Genomic DNA, 20199 nt, shown 5'->3' with positions numbered 1-20199 from the left:
TATATATTTTATGTGTTATGACATTAAACAATATGCAAGAGCATGTGTTGCGGGATAATTTTTAGCTCTAAATCTAAAAATATTAAACTTACACCTTTACACTCTAACAATATTTCAATATTAATCTTATGGCATATTGCCAAGAAATAAATCATTTAAAACGCTCAGAAACGTATTTAAAAAATTCAATATACGTACAATAAATTATCTTATACCTTACGGTTATCCCGGTTTTTCGCTAAAATTACAATTTATTCACCTGCGAGATATTTTCCTGTTTGAAATAGGAGTGCATGGAAGGAAATATAGCTGAACAAAATCTTATCTTGACGGTTGAACGCCTTCTAGCGACATTACAACGATGTAAAAATGTGCATATTTATGAAAGTTTAAATTGTGACGATTCTCCCAAGAAAAATATTATTAGAATCAACTTTTTCTTGGTGCCTTTGGTTTAAATTTTACTGTCTTAAAATATTACCATAATAACATAAATATATACAAATATATTTAACTATTTGTTTGCATCCCATATAAAGTTTGTGTCTTCGGGAATATGGGTAACCATAAAACCAATACGACAATTGATGCCAAAAGGAAGGAGCATAGTTGTAGATTGTTCGAGCATGTTTCACGTTGAGACGATAATTCACCAATACTCAGAAGTTTGTGTGCTTTGTAGAAGAGTGTTTGTTTCTGCGATATGTTTAATCCATGCTGGAAGGGAATAGATTTTGTTCAAAGACGTAGCGGTCAAGTCTGTATTTTGCCAAAGGGGTATCGTCAGTGTTTTTCCGGACCATTCTATAACATAACAAATGAAATTAAAAAGTTATAAATTTGAAAAAATCGTAATTATATTATTGAAAAAATAAATAAATACAGACGTTTAATAATTACAAAGATGGCAAAGGACGCTGTTTAAATATTGTGGGGATTATGGCTTGGGAAACAGAAATGCACGTGGGGATCGACTTGTCCAGTTGTGCCAAGAAGAATATTTCATTATATCGAATACTCGCTTTAAATTACAACCGAGAAGACTCTACAACTGGAAATCTAATGCAGAATCAGAGAATAAAATTAATAGGAACCAAATAGACTTCATTTTAATAACAAATCGAATTAGAAACTACATTAAATCATCTAAAACTTATCTAGGTGCTGACATTGGCCCTGATCACAGTCCTATAGTAGTTGTAACCCAATTAAAATTAAAAGAGGTGATCAAAAAGAAGTCCTGCAAAAATATTGATATAACCCAACTAAAAGCAAAAAGGAAAAGGAACGGTTCAAAGAGAACTGAACGAAAATTTAGTTTGGGAAAATATTGATGAGAATATCGATGAAGGCTTAAATAAAATTATAACAAAAGCTTGATAAATATGTGAAAGGAATTTAAAAGGCAGCTCAAAGCTAAAAAAGAAGGCTTGGATGACAGAAAACATATTGGATCTAATGAAGGAACGACGACTATTATAGCAAAAAACAACGAAAAACTTTATAAAAGTAGACAAAAAGAAATTTGACGTAAAATACGAGAAGCAAAGAGTCAATATCTAGCCAAACAGTGTCATGAAATTGAAGAACTCAGGACACAGTTATGTTTGTTTGCAGTGTTTTAATTCAATTACAATCCCAAAAACTTTCTTACAGGAAATACATCAGCCAGTGATACCAGGTATTTTTATTAAAAGTATTTAAAGTAAAAATAAACAAGTTTTGAATTATTAAATAATTTGCTTTAAACTAAAAAATTATAAATAAATAAAATTATAAATGGATTAGCTAATTGTCATATTAATCTTCTTTTAAATACAATTAATTTTAATATTTAATATTTCAAACGGTTTGATATTTCATTTCGACATATGACAGTCAATATTATCCTTTTCTGACATTTGATACATAACCGTAATTTTTAAATTTGTTTTGGTTTAAACGTTAACCTCAATGTAAACTCCGTTGAAAAATTTAGATAATTCTCATTACTAATAATGATTTAAATAGTTACAACTAGTTGTAAAATTGTTACAACTGTCGCCCAACATGTAAGGTTTGCTGATAAATTTTGTTAATATTATTTAATAACTGTTGATGCGAAGTTATAATAAATATTATGTAATGTTTCTCTCTAAGCCAGGAGTTTAGAATTATTTCTTTTAAAAAGATTTTCAGCATTCAATATTTTTTAGGAAAGAAAAGCCTTTCTTTCTATCCAGCAAGAGGATCCTTTTAAACGGCGTCCGTTTCAAATAGTTTAGGAACCTTCTTGTGTGTGTTTCCCAGGAAATTTGTTGAGTATTTGTTTGATTTCTTTCTCAGCTCTCCAAGCAATACAAGAGCTGCCATTCGCAAACGTTTCGGTTTGTTTGTTTATCCTAGCTCCAGCCCAGTAATTGCTCAGTCCCCACTTTTAACACCCTATAAGTGATACCCGATGTGGTAGGCAAATTATATCGTTACAAGATTAACTGTAACGCAGAGAGTCATGGTGAAATTAGATCCAGAATTGAGCAGACCAGAGCCGCTTTTAGAAGGATGTTCAAGGTATTATGTAACAGAGACTTAAAATTGGCATTGCGGATCCGCCTGTTTAGCTGCTACGTGTTCTCGGTCATACTTTATGGTGTTGAGTCTTGAACTGTGAATAAAAATGATATAATTCGCCTTGAGGCTTTCGAAATGTAGTGGACATCAGTCCAGGATGAAGAAATACTTCATGGTTGAAGATATTGGTATGGTATTGATACAAGTATGCTATTTAGGGTGGCAGCGAATAAAATTAAAATAGCTATGATGGCAACTAACGTTCTGAAAGGACTTGGTACATGAAGAAGAAGACGATTAATCTGGTAAAGGTATCTGTTAAATTAAATAATTCTAAGGATTAATAATATTAACCTTGTTTATTAAATAATTTAATAATAGCACTATTCAATAAGATACATGAAACAGGTATAATACCAACAGACTGGCTAAAATCAACATTCGCAGCATTACCAAAAAAATCGAATTCCTCACAATGCCATGATTATCGAATATTAAGCCTAGTGTCTCATGTCCTTAAATCTTTCTCAGAATTATCCATGCACGAATGTTAAAGAAGTGCGAGTTGCATATGAGTGACACTCTATTCGGATTTCGAAACGGATTGGGAACACGAGCCTTTTGCTTTAAATGTGTTAACTCAACGATGCAGAGACATGAATGTAGATGTATATGCATGTTTTATTGACTATCGAAAAGCATTTGACTGCGTTAACCATCAAAAGATGATCGAAATTCTGAGAACAACTGGAGTTGACGAACAAGACTTGCGAATTATCTCAGAATTATACTAGCACCAAACGGCAAAAATTGAACTAGAGCACACAACATCCGAAGATATACAAATCCGTAAGACACGGTTGCGTCTTATCATCGCTACTATTTAATTTGTATTCGGAGTCTATATTCAGAGAAGCATTAGACGAGGTCCAACGTGGAATTAAGATTAACGGAATCAGCATAGACAGCATCAGATTTGCTGATGATACCGTATTAATAGCAAGCAATGCACAAGAACTACAAAATATAATAAATGCGGTAGTTCACCACAGCGAAATGTTCGGTTTATATCTAAACGTTTCCAAAACTAAAACTTTAGTATTTTCAAAGACACCAATAAACGTACATGTGTATGCCAAGGGTCAAATAATAGAACAGGTAAATTCAATAAAATATTTGGGGGCAAATATCAATAGTCAGTCTATTTAAAAAAAAAAGAAATCCTTTTAAGAATCGAACAAGCAAGGAAAGCATTCATGAGCATGAAAACATTTTTTACAAGATCAGACCTTAGTCTGCAGCTTAGAATCCCAATGATCAGATGTTACGTTTTTTCTGTCTTACTGTACGGCTGTGAAAGTTGGACAATGGACTCTGAAATAGAAAAAATAATAGATGCCTTTGAGATGTATATATACAGACGAATATTGAGAATTCCATGGGTACAAAGAGTTACTAATGTTGAGGTACTTCATCGCATGTGTAAACAAAAAGAATTACTAAGAATAATCAAAGAGAGGAAAATGCAATACTTGGATCATGTGTTGAGAGGCGAAAGATATGAATTACTTCAAGTTATACTGGAAGGAAAAGTACAGGGCAAAAGATCAGTAGGAAGACGCCAGAACCCGTGGCTGAAAGACCTAAGGAGATGGTTCGACCGCTCATCCGCAGAAATCTTTCGCGCAGCAGTTTCCAAAATTACAATTGCCATTTGGATTGCCAAACTTCGAAAGGAGACGGCGCCATGAGAAGAAGAATATATAATTCATATGGATTTGGGTGATAGAAGAAGAAGAAGAAATGTGGTGTTTGAGTTTTAGAAATTTAGGAATGACTTTATGGTCTCGGCAGGCTTTAAAGAATGTTAAATCACAAAGAAGACGATTCTTACGTTGCAGCAGATTGCTATTTGATTTAGGGAGCTGGTAAAATTCCTCCCCGTAGCGTCAACTAAAATATTTGGATTCAGCTGGTCAAAATACATAAAAATCATTTGTAAAATTTCATGAATCTCAATCGGCCACGAAACCCCCCTTTGCCCCTAGACTATATCACCTTGTGTAAATAAGTCTGCTATACAGCTGTTATATTCTCATTTCATTTTAAATCCTTTGTTATTTCCCCCGATTTTCTTATTAAATTTTCATATACTTTATACTTCGAATATACTGACTAAATTTCCTATGAATTTGTCAGTTTTGTTTCGTCTACAATTCTTACTAATTTAACTTGTCGTCTCAATTATGTTTTATTTATTATCTAAATAAAATTATAGCATTTTCTTACACTTTCACCAACGGCTTTCATAAATTTACCAGGCTAAATGCGAAACAAGTCTCCAGTTCCAGTTACGTTTTCCATTGTTATACTGAAAAGCTATTTATAATTCAAACAAGTTGAAACTCCTACAATAAAATTAAACTAAGTAAAATACCCAATTGGAAATTTTAAAACAGTCATAAAATACAACAGCTCGTACAATCTCTCTGCAGTAACTTCTACCATTTAGCAGAAAGTATTGAACAAGTTATATAATTCCAGAAACAGAAATAGACCGGGAAATACTTTTAATATGCTTGTACTGTGTTTTTAAAGTGACTAAAAAAGGATTTGCCATTTTGAGAAAGTATTTTACTAAAAATAATATAAACATTGTATAAAGTATAAACTATAGAAAAGAAATGATTTGGATGATTGACCAATAGTCTTTAAACACTAAAATTGAGAATTAAGAACTACGTGGGGTTATAGTGGACAGTTTGTAAAAATTAGGAATCCTACAATTAGCACGCGCACTTGATGCGCAGCAAACTTACCCTAAATTATCTTAGTAGGAGAAGCAAACTCAACCTGTGAACTACGTTTAAAAATCACGTAATCGAATCCCTGCGTTCATTTATCTCTTTGGCAGCAAATAATTTCTTTGTCTGCTCTCTGCGCTGACAGGAAAAATTTCGAAAGTCATTCCTAGTCTTGAAGAGTGATATACAGTATTTCAAGATGTTTTTGACAGTCTGTAACTGAAAAAGTAATTAAAATTGTAGCTACAAATTAGGAAATGTCAATTGTATTTACACGCTTGTCTAATTTTAGTTTTTAAATCGTATACATCTGTAGGTTCTTTATTGTAAGCGATTCCTTTTAGGTAGCACCATACAAAAAATCTAAGGGTGACAACACAGGCGATCTTGGAGGCTATCGGAAGGGTCCCTTAGTTTCAATCTATCTTTTTGGAAATATTGTATTAAGGTACAATACTGCAGTTATGTAAGGGTGAGCCGTCTTATTGCAATAACACATTTTTCACTTAAAGAAATATTCTCAAGTAACAAACGTGAAGATATTATTGAAGCGTAAGGTGTTTTACTGATTTTAAATTAAATTTTAAATTATAGGAAATATACGTCTCAATTGCATCTAAAAACTAAGAAAAATGCCTACGCATAACGCTTTTTATAGCATAACGTGTTTGCGAGTTCACATCTTTATTAAAGTTTAATCACAGTTATGATCTTTTAAACATAGTTATCTTCCAACAATCACTTAAAAAAAGTGCTCCTATTTATTCTTAAAGGAAATTTCGTAAACAATAGTAGTGGTATCTCTAATACTCTTCCTGAGATCACAAATTCTACGAAAACTGTGGCTTCTCCCTGAATTCAACGAAATACAAATATTAAATTACATATTTGCTGGTGCCTATCGTCGTAATAAATTAGTATAGTACCACTATCTTTCTAAGAAACTCATTAATATTCACCTCCGCGAGGTACTATTGTTCGAGGTATAAAATTCCATAAACAGTGGATCTGTTTTATGGAACGACTCCTTGTTTATGTAATTTCATACCATAAACAATAGCACCCCGCTCAGCGGAATAGCATGAAAGATTGGGAAATATTTTTTTGTAACTATGGCAACTCATGATTCCAAAAAGATTGGGCTATCTTTTAAAAATATGTTGATGCAGATCTTGACTGGTAAACTCAAAATTGCTGGAATTGATTACCCTCTTAATCATTCCCAGTACCGATAACTATCTAGAGCTATTCAGGCTGCTTGTATACGAGACAAGAAGAGGCATGTAGAGAAAATCTGCAGAGAAATTAAAAAAATGCCGCCTCAAATAACACCAAAGAACTCTTCTTTGATCCTCAAGCAATATCTTTGTATTCCGTAGAGCTATCAAGAAGTTTGTATTATCCAAGTGTTCATATAGTATCGAGGAATTTTTGAGGACAATTGAGCTAATTGATAGCTTTGTAATATGGAAATTTTATAATTAGTATTTTAATATATCTTGTACTTTGTTTATACTCTGTCATGTTGTGTTTTATAAATGTAACTTGTTTTAGAAACAATAAATTTATCTCTCTCTTTCTCTCTCTCTCTTTTCGATAAAGTCAGACTACTCACACGTAAATTCAAACAGCAATCTTGATCTATCATATTGATACAGACGGATTTAAACAAGATTATTGCTGTTTGAAGGGCGTATTATAAGTCTTTATACTCCGATACCGATCAGAAACCCGCGGAGACCCCCAATGCCAGGCCTCCACTTTCCACTCTCCTTCAAGGAGTAAACAAAATACTCAAGTTAAACCAGCAGGCGTTGATTTCCTTACTGCTCATGTCTTGAAGCATCTTTTGGTATATGAAGTGGAGAATATTACATCGATTGTACAAAAAAATCTGGCATACAGGCGTCTGGCCTGAAAATTGAAGAAACCATACCTTCACATAAGAAAGGTCCAACAAAAAATTGCAACTTTAGACTACTTGCCCTAATATCACATACCAGTTGAATGATCCTCTACATCCTGCAACGTCGTATAGAAAACTTCATACGTTGGCAAATAGCACCTGAACAAGCTGGATTTGTGAAGGGCAGGTGTACTAGAGAACAAATCCTTAATGTGAGAAAAATTATAAAAAAAAGCCAGAAAATATCAGATCCCGATATTTATATGTTTTGCTTATTATCTTTGATAAGAGATGGGACTAATAATATGGAACATACTTAAATTGAAAATTCTTTGCCGTTAGTTATCGCATTCTTCCAAAGCTAAGCGATCGTGACCATTATTTTGTATTTTGTTTACTATATATATATATATATATATATATATATATATATATATATATATATTTATATATATATATATATATATATATATATATATATATATATATATATAGAAAACAAATTTAATCTTTGCAGATAAGTTAAATAGTAAACTCTTAAATATTGGGGAAAACTGCAAGAAAAGAGAAAAGAAAATCTTTCTTACAGATTTCCCCAATATTCAAGAGTTTACTATATATATATATATATATATATATATATATATATATATATATATATATATAAATATATATATATATATATATATATATATATATATATATATATATATATATATATATATACATATATAAATTAAGGATCACTCAGAAGAGTGGTGGGTTTTTTCGGTCAAAAGGTGGAGAAAAAAGACAAAGTTGATGGCTACTTCATCTATTTATTGAAGACGTTTCGCTTTTTTAATCAGAAAGCATCATCAGTTCATCTAAAAAGAACAATATGAAAAAACCACACAAGCATGGAAAAGTTGTTACATGTGTTACCTTAAAAAGATATGTAGCAGTCAGTGATATTAAAGTTGTAAAGACACTTAAGTAAATGGACATTATACGATTACGATGTATAAACAATAAATTGAACTAAATAAGTTAACAATTTGTTCAAACTAATCACAGCGAAAAGAATGTGGTTTTTTTTTATATAAAAATGTATAAGTAAAAAAACATTGAAAAAGAGAGTGAAGAACTAAGAAAATCATAGATGCACTTCCAACAATACAGCAATAGTTATGATTTAATTTTAACTTTAGGTAGCATTATTATATTAATTAATATTGTAATTGAATAATTTAATGTATAATGAAATTACCACTCCTGACTTCTTGAATGCTGCCGGTAAAATGGTGTTTAATTAAGACAAACACGCCACCAACGTAAAAAGACAGTAAACCTTGAGGTCATTTTACCGGAAGGGTGAACGAAGTCATGAGGGACACAGCACGTTCAACCTCATCTTAGTTCTGTAGAATGAGAGTAGAGTGGCCCCACTAGATGCTCGTCTCGGATACTAGGAGTGTAGACCGGTGACCATAACGCCGAAGCGCTCTGCGGCGTTTCTACAAACCCAAAACCTCAAACGATGGCTCTTCACCTCTTCATTCCTTCCCATTAGTCGCCTTTTACGACAGACAGGGATAACTTGCCCCGGCTGTATTCTTATCTCTTATGAGATATCCAGAAAGGTAAAACCTTCAATAACTTATAATAAAGGGCAAGATCGCCGAAAGAAGAGGTAAACAAAGACATTATTGCCAATATGATAGTAAACGTTCGATAATCGAACAAGGTACTAAAAGAAGAAAGAAGTTGAATAAAATGTGTAGTGTCTTATGGGATCTAGTCATCTTATAAAGGTTATTGTATATTGTATTCTCCATTTATTTATATTGTATAGTGCAAACCACAACTTTAGGAGTATATCCGCTAAAACACTATACAACTGTATAACCACTACTAAGCTATTAGTGTTGATGTGATATAATATCAATAAAAAAGATAAGAAATTTGATCGATCTTTTTTGCACATTTTTCAAGCAATACTAATAAATTGGCTATTCTTAGTAAACGTCTACTTTTCGTTGTTAACTAAAAACGCCTACATTGTAATCTTAAAAAAATTACTACTTCATTATACGACTCACACCTTGCTTAGTTTTTATTTACATAACAGCAGCATTTAAACCTATATAATTTAAAACCCCCATCTAACACTTTCAACTAGTCCATAATTTACATTTTAATCGGTTATTTCTTATTCCAGTCTAGTAACCCTCGTTACCGTTTTTCTTTTTGTATCCGGCTTCCCAATTCACTTATTGCCGTATTTTTAAGTTTTTGATTCACGTATCTTCAACTGTGCACAAAATTTCGCTCTTTTTGGGATAAAGAACAGCTTTATTCCGTTAATTACAACTCCTGTTGAATTATTTCGTTTGGTTAGCAGAATTATTCGTAGCGCTTCTAGGCATGTTAAAATAATTTAAATACTCCGAGCAGTTCAAAAAGAGAAAAAGTTTCTCCAGCTTTTGTACGAGTATAATACGATAAACTCTCAATATTACTTAATTTGATAAACAACTTTATTTACGATTTAATTGAGATATTATCATAATATAATTAGCAACATGAGACGAATAAAAGTGTCGTAGATCACAATAATATAAAAGATTGGAATATTTGCACTTTTTTCTACGTACTTGAATATCATTGATTCATGAGAGGTAGATGTAGAGTACTCGGGTAATTACTATTGGATTGCAGTCTGGATTATTGAGGGACTTTTTCTTGATTTTGGATCCGTTGATGTTTTTTATGATAAGAGATGTGTGAAAGCACCTCCACAATAGTTTTTTTGCCAATTAAAAAATCCAAATATTTATATTCAGTATTTACCGGAAATATTATGAAAATTCTTTGCCGATTTCAGTTGGAATATCAAAAAAATATTATATAAATATTTTTTTCATGTGTCTTCATGTTCCAATATTCTATGGTAAAGATCACTTTAATAGCAAATAAAGCACGATTCAAAAAAATAACAGTTAAAAATCTAAATAATTGTTAGAAAAAAAGTTTTATTTATTAAAATGAGACATTCTAATGAACCAAGTTTCATTCATATTTAATGAATTTGGTGAACGACGCTGGCAAGAACTTACAAATATGTCAGTTATTCACAGAGAAGTTAATCTTAAATTACAAAAATTATGTGACTGTTGAGAAAAACACACAAGATCGCTACATTTTATTGCCAGTTGGACATAACATGTTTGAAATAATCGGCCTCTGTGTCGAATATTTCTAATTCTAACAGTGGCTGAAGTCAGTATGACCAAATTGAAGCTATAGGTATATATTCAAAAGAACTATTTTAAAAAAAATTAGTATCCAGTATGCTACATCTCAATCAGTATGGGATTGATACCAACATAAACTACACTCTTATATAATTGGTACTAGTGGATAGATTCAATCAGGTGGCTTTTGTAGTCCTCTAGCCCTACATTACATTCTCTATTTTAATTTTTTTTAATAGGTCTAATAACTTCGAGACTGAACCTTCCATGTAGCTCTTTGTCGGTGGCTTTTCTGCGCCTTATGAAAAGAACCGCACATTTCTATCACACTTTGATAATAGAATGTGCTCTCTTGTTTATTTTTTTCTGTGACAGAATCTGCTTAAGTCATGTTCTGCCAATTCCATTAGTTTCAACTGCCTATTCAGCTTACAGGGCCTTGTTAGCACACTTACTATAATTTTGACTGTTATCCTGTCTTCGATTATCAGGTCTGCCAAAAATTTTGGCGAATGTTCTTTAATGAACTGTTTCGTCAATCTTTGTCCTGGTGAATTCTTCCCTCATTCCAGATATTTGTGTACTACCCACTTCCTTATAGCCGTTCTTGTTACTGCTTTTGCAACGCCGCAGAAGGATTCCGGTACAACAAATTGCATTGATTAACCTTATTTAGTCATTTCTATGGCAATTTTTAGTTGGTACTAGTACTATTTCCGATTTTCTAGCGTCTTAACGCAACACGGCAGTTATTAATGTATAAACCTTGACCAAGTCCTGTATCTCACCGTAGCATTGGTTCATCGGCTGACTCGATTTCGCACGTAGCCATCACTTACTGAAGGGTATGGTCAGCATACCCTTTAAATTGTATATTGGATACGTTTGCAAAATTTCTCTGGTTAGCGTGCCATTCGAACAATTGACCTACACACTTCTAAGTATGCCTGTCAGCACATTAGTCATTGGGACGATAAAAAAAAACAATAATATTGTATTTATGAATGTAAATAATAATGAACTAGTATTTTTTAAAAAATAACTAACTATTTACAATTTTTTATACTAACAATTTCCAAAAAAATGTGATATACTCTTGTTCAGGAACAATAGTTAACTAGCGGATAATTGCCATTATTTACTGCGCAAATTTTTGGACTTTATCATTTAGTTACATAAAAAAAGCTGTCTTTCCAAATATTTTTAATAATTTATTTCTTTTCCTATATTTCAAGAATATTGTTGGTTACCATGTCTACCCACAGTGTTTTTAAAAATATAAATTTCATTGACTATCGTACGAAATGAATTTTTATGTGTTTTTACTGTTAAATAAAAGATGTTTAAATGCTATATGATATATTAATATATGTCTACTTTTAATGCACACATTTTCATCGTTGTGAGTAGTAGATAGATAGATTGCAATTCCATTGCAACCTTGTCATATCTATTGTAGTCCTCTAGTCTTAGATTCTTCAATTGCCTATTCAGTCTATTTAGCTTACAGTGTTCTGTTAGCAGACCTACTATGGCTTTGAACTGTTTTTTCCGGTCTTTGCTTATTAGGTCTGCCGTAAATTTTCGCGAATGTTCTGTAACGAACTGTTTCGCCTTTGACCTGGTGAATTCCTCCACCATTCCAGGGATTTATGAGCTACTGACTTTGTTATAGCCTTTCTTGTTACTGCCCTTGCAATGCCACAGAAGGGTTTTGGTCTAGCGAATCATTGATGAACCTAGTTTGACCATTTCATCTGCTTTTTACCTCTACATAACTGACTGCCTTAAGCGCTGTCTGGGTATCTGTGAAGATGGAAATTGAACGGTACGTTCTTTCCTGCCTTTCTGTTTCGTTATGAATAGTACTGGTTAGAGCACTGGTTAGAGCACTTTTAACCTCTTGGTTAACCGTAGGAGTTATTTATCTCCATCTACTTGTACTAGTAGATAATCTAAGGTGGCGCCCATGTAGTGAGAAAGCTTAAGCGTCTTCACATATCTGCTCTGTCAGTTTAGCACTTGAATATCAAAAGTGTCCTATTCTTGGATCGTTTCGTTAAGAAAACTTGTGACTTTATATAAGAGCACAAGTAGATTTTAAGGAATATATTCCTAAGGCAATAAAGGAAGGCATGGTAAAGCTGGGTCTTTTAGTATTCCTGAGACTAGGTTAGAGCTGTAGTAGGGGCGTTGATGTGGTTGGTGGGTGATACAATTGGTATTTGAGGTGGTAGGAGTAGGGCCGTATAGCTCACTTAGTACAGCGTCTGACTTGCCCTCAGAAGGCCAGATATTGAATCTCAGTGCCAACGAGAACATTTAGATCTACGAGAACATCATCCGAAAATGAGTGCCTTGGGTAAAACCAGGGGTAAAATTGTCGGTTGAAGCGTAGCACTGGCCCTGTTACCTTTTTGTATACCCTAGGCCAAAGATATTGCAGCTATACTACCCTGCTATAATCCCAAAGCTGCACTAGCGGTGTAAAGGGGGACTATTATGGGGTGGTACAAGTATCGTTAGTCAAAAATCAGCAGTGTGCACTACTCCTCATACGTCATTACTATTACCAACACCACATTGACCGATTCAATGTCGTCAAAATTCCAGTTTCACCATGACAAATTATATATAAAAATATTTTAAGATTAAGTTCACACGTATTAAGTGATCACACAATCTGCTACTATACTATAGTGATCACTAAATTAATTTGTTATCCTTAACTAAAATGACTTTGATAGTAGATTAATATTAGATTCGTAAAAAGTAGTAAACAATAAATTATTTAATAAATATTGTATCTGTAAATCTAAACAATATTTTTTTGTTATAGGTAAGTGTTACTGATGGTTGGTCCTTCATCAAAAAATCGAATTGGTAAATATTTTTTATGACGATTTACTTGAAATGTAATTTAATTTATTAAAGTAAATATATAAGATACCCAGCGATCTATCCGTTACTTATCACAGTTTATTAGTTGTTATTCTCAATATACTAAACTGAACTCAATAAATCACAGCACAATTTAACTTACTGCACTTTCTCATAATTCGATATTCAGACGTGTGCAATGAATGGCTTTTTATAGAAGTAGAAAATATTTTACCTTCTAGTGACAATGAATATTTTCTTCTAACAAGTCTAAAAAATAAGTCCTTCAGTGTTTATTGTTTGAGACTTTTTATGGTCTTTAAATATCATCTCTTTATATTCTAATATGGCTCTGTAGTTTAGTTAGTTGGCAATGCAAGTCTTCCATCCATGTATTGTTCTATTTCATTCCGAGTTTGTTTAAACTTTATTTTCTATTTTGGTTAAATTGTATTAGGGGGTCTTATTGTAATAGAGGGTCTTACTACATCTTTTTCGACTATATCTCTTCTTACCCCTACAATCACTCTCCGCCGGCAATCTTGCCACTTTTCTACATAGAGAAGTTCATTTCCTTTAGCCACGATTACGGAGATCTTTTTTTTAACCTTTTTCTTGGAATACATGGTACTTTTTTCTTTGGTTTTCATTACATGTTTAAACCATTGCAGTTGTTTTCCTAGAATTTTTATGATTTATTGTTTTTGTGTAATTTGTACGAATCCTTCTTTATTCCTTTTTAATTTTCCTAATTATTAAAACTTGCTATGATCGCTTAAGGCATTCCATTACAAAGGCTCCTATTTTCTTTGAAGTTATACAATATTTGCCATCATAGGTGGCGATTGTTTTACTATTACTTTTTATTTGTAAAGCTTTGTGTGTTGCACCTATTTAATATAATTTTGTCTCACTCGTCGATATTAAGATTTGTAATAATATATGGTGAGATCACATTTCGAACTTTCTTTCATTAACTTTCTCATCATTTAACTTATTTCGTCTACGCCGCACTCAATCACTAACTGGTATTCTGCGAATAAAAGAGTATAAGCAGTTCTCATCAATATTCAGAAGAATGCAACAAGACTAATACTAAGAGAAGAAGTCAAAAATAAAAATATACCATCATTAACGAGTTACTAGCAGGTGAGAGACATATTATTTATAATTAATTAAAACAAGCACATTTATATTAGAATTTGATATCAATCCGAGGGTACAACAACACCTCTCAGAATTTTCACCTCAAAACATGGCTGACGCCTATAAGATCGAGGCCACGTAAGTCAACTGTCAAATGGACAGTGGGAGACAAGTTGTGACGTCAAACTGTCAATTACTTTCCAAACAAAAGTCGAAATGCCCAATCTCAAGACTTTTTAATTTTTATAAAGTTAACATTTTGCTTCCTCTGCTGCTTTTTCTTTTAAGTATTGGGGTTTTTCCGATAATACCAGCATAATTCAGTGTTCTATTTCTATGAAATATAGTTTAAAAGTTTAAATTAAAGACATTCTAACCTTACTTTATTGATACATACATTTTATTGCTATTTTTATAAAACAACATGCTTTATTATTTACACAACCTTGTAAAATTGTTGTAGTAACTATTAGAATACTTAGATATTGCAAAAAGCGGAAAGATTCTGTAAAAAAAATGAAAAAATAACGAAAAATACAAATTATCCACATTAAACAAGGTTTGTTTGGAAAGTGAAACTGACAGATGTCAATAAAATCTACGTCATCACTTCCACGCTCCATTGGTATTACCATCCACTGCTAATTAAAAATATTTACAGGTTAAGAGCATTCATAAATTTTTGTTCTGAATTTTTTTAAATTTTTAAAACGATGTCCGGATTAAAAATCGAAACGTCAAAGCAAATATGAAATATAATTCTCATATCAATCAATTGTGACTTAGTGCCGTATAAAAATATCTATGTCAATGTTACCTGTAGGTACATGTTTTAAACAATGCACTGTAGCGTTTTATTTTCTTTTGTAGGTTGTAATACACTTCGCGTCATAGAAAAATTATTATTTATTGCTACAAAATTAAGCATTTATTTTTTTGTATACTAAAAAATTACTCGTTTAGCATAAAATTTCATTGTTGTCTTAAAAAATTATTCGAAAATATAAATTTAAGGAAAATAGGCAATTTATTGAAAAAATCAACTTACAGTTTTTAAAACAACAATGAACTGTATATTAAAAGAAAAGCTGGTATCCATTTTCAGTAATGGATATTGTCACCTCGATTCTGGATAACACTCCTTATTCGATTTGGCATAGAATTAATAACGTTTTAATAGGGTTTTTTAATAGGGTTTAAATCGGGGCTTTGAGCAGGCTAATCTATTTTTGGAATACCAACCTTTTCAAGATCCTTCGTTACTATCCTTGCCGTGTGTGGTCTCGCATTATCCTGCATTAGCAGGATAAATCCAAAATGGGGCATCACATGGAAAAATTTGCATAAAAATAATTAAGTTGAAATGTTAAAAAGAGAGACAGAGAAAAAGAGAGCGACAGAGAACGTTCGCACACGAAAAAACTGATGAGTCCTGATCTAAAACTACAACTACAAAGAATTATCAGAAAATAATTAGAAAAAGTAGTAAATGGGTAGTATCTATTATCATTTCGAAAACATCGATTTGTTTCCTATCTACCGATTTCCATTATATGTACAAATATTTACCGGTTATGTGTGACGTATTTTCAATAAATATTTAAAAAAGAAACTGAAATTACACCAACCAACGGCTTTAAAAGGTTAGTTTCTTTAAACTAACTGTAAAAGGACGCACAGACATACTTAAATATCAAAATAACATAGACGAATACATAAATCAACTCAACCATTACATTATTTCCTCCGAAGAGGAGTGTATTAGCAAATACAAAATTAACCCAACTAAAAAACACGTTCCTGAGAAAGCAAAAGAGCTTTAAATAGATTCCGAAAATCTCGCACTACTGAGAGTTCAAAAGGCTTAAAGCAAAACAAAACGCATAATGAAAAACAGTAAACAAAATTCATGGAATGAGTTTACTAGCTCTATTACCAAAGATATCCCCTTCAACTAAAGTATGATCAAAAATAAAAAGAATGAATGACATTACATCATCACACAACATTTCAGCTCTCATAATGCAGGACAACGTTATTACAGATGACCAATAATTCAGTGATATGCTTTCCCAACACTTTCTCAACAAATCAGATCTTCCTACCAATCATCAAAACGAAATTGGTGCTACTAAAAAAACTTGCAATGATAATCATCCCAATAATATACCTTTCAGTATCCAAGAACTAAACGATGCCATTTTTTCAGAAAAAAAAGCTCATCTGCAGGTCTAGATGATAGCCCCTCTATATTTTTAAAAAATCTTCACCAAAATACATACGAGAAAATACTCCTTCTGTTTAACAACATTTGGTCTTCCCAAAAAGTCCCGTCAATATGGAGACAATCCCTAACGATTCCTATCAAAAATGCCGATCAATCTCCAAACACGTTAAACTCATACAGGTAAATCTCCTGTGTATTATTTCTAGAAAAAATGGTTAGTAAAAGATTACTTTGGTACCTTAAACAAAATAATATTGTCCACCAATTTCAACCAGGCTTCAGACCATATCGATGTACTGTGGACAATCTTCTACTTCTTTAATTCACACGTGTGCATGCGCTATCCAACAAAAGTGAATAATTGCAATCTCCGTTGACATCAAAAGCGCTTTTGACTCTATTCCGTTTTCTGTGATACTAAACAAACTAAATCAGATTAAGCTGTCTGGTAATATATATTCTTTTTTAAAAAACTTTCTCATAAATTCTCACATCATACAACCAAAAAGGGTATCCCACAAGGATCTGTTCTAAGCAGCACATATGGAATACATGCTGACCCATGGAAAGGTCACATCCACCACAAACACTTTACTACACAACACGGTAAATAAGATAAACAACTGGCCAGTCAATCCGGTCTTAACTTCTCCCCATCCAAGTCCAAAGTTATTTATTTTACCAGAAGACCAAATACGCAATCTCGAACCATTTCTCTGAATGGAAATTTTCTTCAAGTAGTAGATCAAATATGCTTCTCGGCATTATTTTCGTATTCCCGATAAAAAACTCTTTGGAGACCACACATTTTAGAATTTAAGGGCAGCTGCCTTCAAAAAATGAATCTCCTTAAATCACCAGTTCATTATCGTTGGGAAGCCGATGAGGAAACACTACGAAAAATATACCGAGCTCTTATCCGCTCCAAACTTGACTATGGTAGTATTCTCTACATGTCCTTAAGTAAATCACTACTGCGTTCACTAATTATAGTCCAAAATACTTTTCTTCGACTCTGTCTAGGAGCATTCACATCCAGTCTGGTGGAAAGCATTCACGAAGAATGTTTTGAACCTTCACTTCAGCTAAGACGACAACAACTTCTACTGCTGGTTTTCGCTAGAGTTTCAACAAATCCCACAAACCCCACAAGAAATCTCATCTATAATAAACAATTACCAGTTACTAATAATTCTATAATGGTACTGTCCACTATACAAATGTTAATTCCTTATTTAGATAATATCCTCAAATTCTACCATGGATATCCAAACTTTCGAATCTAAATATGGAATAATCTAAATATAACAAGAATGAAATATCACCTTCCATAATCAAACAAAGATTCCCTGAAATACTACATCAATGCAACTTCGATAAGATCCTTTACACAGACGCATCTAAGAGTGAAGAAGGTGTTGGCAGCGCTGTTACAACAACTACAAAACTGTCAACCTGTTTCGACTCTTTAGTCTAGAACTAATGGACTTACAGTAACCATTTTGTGGGTCTCATCACACATTGGTATTCTAGGTAATGAAAAAGCCGATCTAGCAGCAAAACAAGCCTGTTCTCTCAAAGATTCAAACCATCAGACTAAAAAACACTCAAACAAAAAATAATGGGCCTTTGGAATGATCATTGTAAATTAAGCGTTCTCCAACAAGGCACACGTATTACACATGGACACCTAATGCAATGCAATCTTAGAAACAACTTAAAAGATATTCTTATCTCAAACAGCAGCAGCTATAAAAATATATTAAACTTTTTAAGAAATACAAAACTATACAATTTAATTAAAAAAAAAATGTATTCCAAAAAGTTTATTGTAGCTAATATTGTCCCCAATGTAAATGTATTAAAAATGTAAATATAAATAAAATCCACAAGGAAAATAATTCCTGTAGCTGGCTGTATACCACGTATAACAAAAAGAGGTTAGTCTTTGTATGTGGGTATATTTTATTTTATAAAAACCCTTAAAAGGGCAACATTAAAAACACGAACGTTTTCGGAACAACCGTTCCATCATCAGGTTAAAATACCTAAAATAAGTATAAACCATTTAATTACAGCAAATGTGGTTTAAAATTTTGACTAAGGTTAAAAAAAAAACAAAATGGTTATACTTACAGGTTACCATGCCTGAGCCACCAAAATATTTGGGTAAAAACCCTTTAAAATGTAATGTGTTACCGAAGAGTGTACATGATGTTGATAATATTATATGATGTTTAATATTTTAATTAGATTTTACTTCAGGTAACATACACCCATGCTTAAGTGAGTTCCAGTGTCCGGAGAGTAAACCTCTTCAAACGGACTTCAGCTGGCAACTGATTGATAAGATACCCATGAGCGATGTCAAAAACAAAATGTTAATGAACCATGAAACAATGTTAGTTAAACATTATATTACCACAGCCAAAAGATTAAAAAACTTTGATGTTAAAATGATAACAGCAATCCAGGTGTTGGGATTTAAAAATTTTTCTATAATTATTTAATATTGGATATAAAAGATGTAAATTACTGGTGTTGTTGAAGGTCATGTTTAAGAGAATGACGTATGCATTAGGCAGCTTATGTTACTCTATATCGTATGGAGTGTGGTCTAAAAGGTGTAATTTGTGACGAATTAGCTGAAATATATGGAAATGTCCTTTTATGTTGCTTACATCTAGGATAAGGAAAAATAAATAAATAGTATATATTTGTAGCTAATGTAAGACTTCGTATTTAGATGAAATTGTTTAATACTGCTTGTATCTTAAAATTTTTTTTAATATAAGTGGGTCCAATAGATTGAGAAAAGTGATTGAAAATCTTCCGGCTGAAGGAATTAAAGTTATAATATATGTGATTAAATTTAAAAATTTGAAACTGAAATTTAAAAATTTGAATTTCTGTCAGAACACGATGCTCCATATTATAAAATACCTAGTAACCCATTAACACCCAGATTGTACGGTTTACCTAAGATACACAAAGAGGGAATTCCCATTCGTCCCGTTGTTAGTTTTATAAACACTCCAGTTTCTATCCTGTCAAAATTCATATTGAATCTCATTAACAATATGACGAACTTCACCCCTCGCTTTTCAGTCAAAAATACAATTCATCTAGTCAACAATCTCCAACAAATAAATCTTCATCCCAACATCACAATGCTTTCATTTGATGTCAGCAATTTGTTTACTTCAGTCCCCAAACAAGAAACTATTAATCTGGTCCACTCTCTTCTACGAGCAAATTCTATCACTATGTCTACCACTATCTCAATTATTCAATCATTACAAACTTGTCTAGCTCAAGACTTTTTTGTTTTCAATAGTAAATTTTACAGACAACCTGATGGCTTAGCCATGGGCAGTTGCCTTTCCCCTCTCCTAGCTGATATATTTATGGATCACTTAGAATCCACACACATTATGAAAAATCCTGAAA

At 32.3% G+C, this 20199-nt stretch overlaps 2 protein-coding genes across 3 annotated transcripts in view; both read left to right on the top strand.

Annotated features, from left to right (window-relative positions):
• Positions 1–13452, top strand: part of LOC140434840 (protein no-on-transient A-like) — a 335075-nt gene extending 321623 nt beyond the window's left edge. The window contains exon 7 of one of the 2 annotated variants that reach the window (XM_072523410.1): positions 13336–13452. In XM_072523410.1, the coding sequence (XP_072379511.1) occupies positions 13336–13383 (48 nt within the window). In that variant the 3' untranslated portion in view covers positions 13384–13452. The remainder of the gene's footprint in view (positions 1–13335) is intronic. The other variant, XM_072523411.1, reaches the window with a different exon arrangement.
• tinc (transmembrane protein tincar) overlaps positions 1–20199 on the top strand; it is a 613917-nt gene that overhangs the window by 98906 nt on the left and 494812 nt on the right. The gene's annotated exons all lie outside the window — the stretch shown is intronic.

Source organism: Diabrotica undecimpunctata, chromosome 2, assembly GCF_040954645.1.
Source record: "Diabrotica undecimpunctata isolate CICGRU chromosome 2, icDiaUnde3, whole genome shotgun sequence".
NCBI lineage: Eukaryota > Metazoa > Arthropoda > Insecta > Coleoptera > Chrysomelidae > Diabrotica > Diabrotica undecimpunctata.
The sequence above is the reverse complement of the archived record's forward strand: the minus strand, read 5'-3'. Positions and strand labels throughout refer to the sequence as shown.